General features: G+C 43.4%; 1 protein-coding gene across 1 annotated transcript; it reads right to left on the bottom strand.

Annotated features, from left to right (window-relative positions):
• Window positions 1-1,048: 1,048 nt before the first annotated feature.
• LOC141022912 (uncharacterized) lies at window positions 1,049-2,587 on the bottom strand. Its single transcript, XM_073499193.1, has 3 exons — window positions 1,722-2,587; window positions 1,485-1,637; window positions 1,049-1,366 (listed from the first exon to the last, which is right to left on the bottom strand). The coding sequence occupies exons 1-3, from the start codon at window positions 2,568-2,570 to the stop codon at window positions 1,136-1,138; spliced, it is 1,233 nt and encodes a 410-aa protein (XP_073355294.1). The 5' UTR covers window positions 2,571-2,587; the 3' UTR covers window positions 1,049-1,135.
• Window positions 2,588-2,877: the final 290 nt, after the last annotated feature.

Raw genomic sequence — 2,877 nt, 5'->3', positions numbered from 1 at the left:
AAGGATGTGACATCAATGTTTCATTTGCCAATCTCGAGCGCAGCAGCTTCAGAACTTGATCACCTCCTTCTTTGGGTCACTATGTTGCAAAGAGATGCTACTGCTCCTGATGTGTGGTCTTGGCCTTCAAAGACTGGTTACTCTGCTAAGAGCTTTTACACCATAATGCACACACACCTTCTGACAATTACGCCTTGTGTTTGGCTTTGGAGAAGTTCATGCACGATGAAAATCAAGGTTTTTGGTTGGTTGCTCTTTTTTGATCGCCTAAACACTCGAGACCTCCTTCTCAGGAGACATTGGAGGACCGATCAAGAGGATAATCTTTGTGTACTTTGTCCTGCCCGTCTGCATGAGGATAGGTTCCATCTCTTCTTCAACTGCAATTCCAGTCAACGGGTCTGGTCTTATCTCCAGATTGATTGGTTGGGCGGACAGGATGTGACCTCCTGCCTTTTGCACGCCAAGAAGAATTTTCAGCAACCATTCTTCTTTGAGGTTATGCTCACTTCGGCCTGGTGCATTTGGACTACTAGGAATGGGAAGATCTTCATATCAGAGAGGGCCTAGTTTGGCGTGTGGAGGGGTAAATTTGTACATGATATCAACTTGTTGTACCATAGAGTGAGGGAGAGTGTTAAACCTGCTTTCTTAGCTTGGGTTAATAATCTTCCTTAGATTGTTGTATTTTGTAGCATAGGTAAGTAGGTAAGTTTCTTTTCTGCCTTTCTAGTTTGTATATAGGTGGACCTCTATTCTTTTAATATTAAATAAAAGACTGTGGAGCTTTTGCTTCACAGTACATAGTAAAAAAACAATATTTAATGGACAGCAGTAATATTAAGTACATTGGACAGTCTGGTAAACAAAGTTATCAGGAAGGTAATATCACAGACTCCTAAACAGCTCTGGTGACTTGAATGTAACATAGCACCAGACAACTAAAACATATCACCATTCAATAGTATCAGATAGCCACAGTGATTTGACACCTGAATTACTAAAAGCGATGGCATCGTTGGCAAGGCTTTGGAACATTTAACTTGACTGTAGAGGGAACATTCCCCTTGATGTATTTTTTCACAGCCAAGATTGATTTACGTGCCTTCACTATAGCTGTAGCTTTTAGGGGACATCATTTCCTGCCCTTGCCAGAACACCGGTAATTAGCAGGACTAGCATCCACTGTAAGGGACTCAAGTGACGTTGCATTCTCGAGAAGATGGCATGCCAGCTCAATCATGCTCTTTTGGGGGAAGAAACCAATGATCTTCACACTCTTGAGGTTACCATGGCAGTGTTGTGGCAGTCGCCTAAGAGAGGCAGGATCTCCCTCAAACCAGTGATACATGGAGTGCTCCCATACCTGAAGATTAAAAGCCAAGGTATTTAAATTGATGATCCAAACATGGTTAGCAGATAATCATTGCAGGATGTAGTGGCTTTTTCCCCCTTTTTTGAGGAAAGGTGAACAACGAACTTACAAACAAGCGAAACGTCTCGAGGGAAGGAGATGCTTGGAAAACAGGAACCAATGATAAATAATCGTAGTCCTTGTCAAAATTATATCCACTCATAAGAAGAATACTCAAGAACTTGAGGTGGAGTTTGCCAGATGCCATTGGAGAATTGACTATCTGCATAAACATGTCTCAGGTCAATTATTCCAACACTTGGCTACCTTTATATGGATGTTTGCCAACTTAAGAGTAAGACCATACCTCACAAGTAGAACATATGGTAAGAGTCTCGAGATTCGGCACACGTGAAGGAAGGTTGTCAGTAGCATAACTGATGGTACGGCTCTGCACCAACTCCACTTTCTTCACTTTCACCTCTCCAAATGAGACTTGCACCCATTCACCTGCTCCAAGGTAAAATTTGGAGAGATTTGGAGCTTTGTTCTCTATCACTTGAAGATTCATGCATCCAGCCACCTCCAGTAAGCTGAGCCTCTGCAACAGGCAAGGTATCTCGAGGCGAACGATATCATCGCAATATACAAGCTTCAGGTGTTCCAAAGCAATGGAACTGGATAGAAGGCACCCTAACCCCTCCCCCGTAACACGCACATCGCACAGATGCAGCGTTTTCAGGCTTCTTAAACCAAGTTGAAATGTGGGATGCAAGGCGCATCTGAAAAGGAGAAGCTTCTGAATCGAGCCCCCACACCTGTCAGATACTAGTGTGCATGGGAAATCAAAGCTCGCCCCTTTCGACCATACTTGAAGCTCGAGTTCTTTGGTCCTCGGTGTAACAACCATCTGAAGCCAGCTATCAAGACGATGATACGATTCAGCGCCATCAGGAGGAACATGGTAGTCAAGCCTGAGTTTCGTCATAACACGGTCGATATTGTTGTTGTAGTCTCTTATAATAGCGTCTGATCCTGGTGTCTTCAAATTTTCTTTCGGGCACATCGTTTCATTGGTGAAGGTGAGATTGGGATGGCTTCTCCAGTAGCCTAGGGAGGAACGAGAAACACAGGCGGCCCGGGCAGCATCTTGCATATGTAGTAAGGAATATATACGACACCATATGTCATGCGTGCAAAAGCAGAGAAGCACCATGAGAATTAGAGGGAAAAGCTGGGAAAGGATGCCATAATCAGCAAGATTCAGCCAGCCAAGGTTAGGAACAAGTTGCAAAATGTTCTTGTAGGCATATAAACACAAGGAAAGACAATGTTAAATTCGGAGTTCACGACAAGATAAAACAAATAGCACAGCTCACACGGAAAAGAGTTCTAGTAGATCTAGTCCCTAACCAAGTAAGAAGAAAGCCTAGTCCGTAGTAAAATTTGTAACCGTTTTTGTGCTGGAGTTAACTGCACCAGAATAAAGCAAAGCTTGCAGCTATTCTACCGATAGAAGCCTC

The sequence above is a fragment of the Aegilops tauschii genome, chromosome 5 (assembly GCF_002575655.3).
Source record: "Aegilops tauschii subsp. strangulata cultivar AL8/78 chromosome 5, Aet v6.0, whole genome shotgun sequence".
Taxonomy (NCBI): domain Eukaryota; kingdom Viridiplantae; phylum Streptophyta; class Magnoliopsida; order Poales; family Poaceae; genus Aegilops; species Aegilops tauschii.
The sequence above is the reverse complement of the archived record's forward strand: the minus strand, read 5'-3'. Positions and strand labels throughout refer to the sequence as shown.

Bases quoted from the DNA above. Each gene is read 5' to 3' on its own strand.
- LOC141022912 (XM_073499193.1), bottom strand. From the start codon at position 2,570: ATGGTGCTTCTCTGCTTTTGCACGCATGACATATGGTGTCGTATATAT. The intron at 1,638-1,721 runs GTATGGTCTTAC...ATGTTTATGCAG, and splicing joins CCATATGTTCTACTTGTGAG to ATAGTCAATTCTCCAATGGC. The intron at 1,367-1,484 runs GTAAGTTCGTTG...TTTAATCTTCAG, and splicing joins TCGAGACGTTTCGCTTGTTT to GTATGGGAGCACTCCATGTA.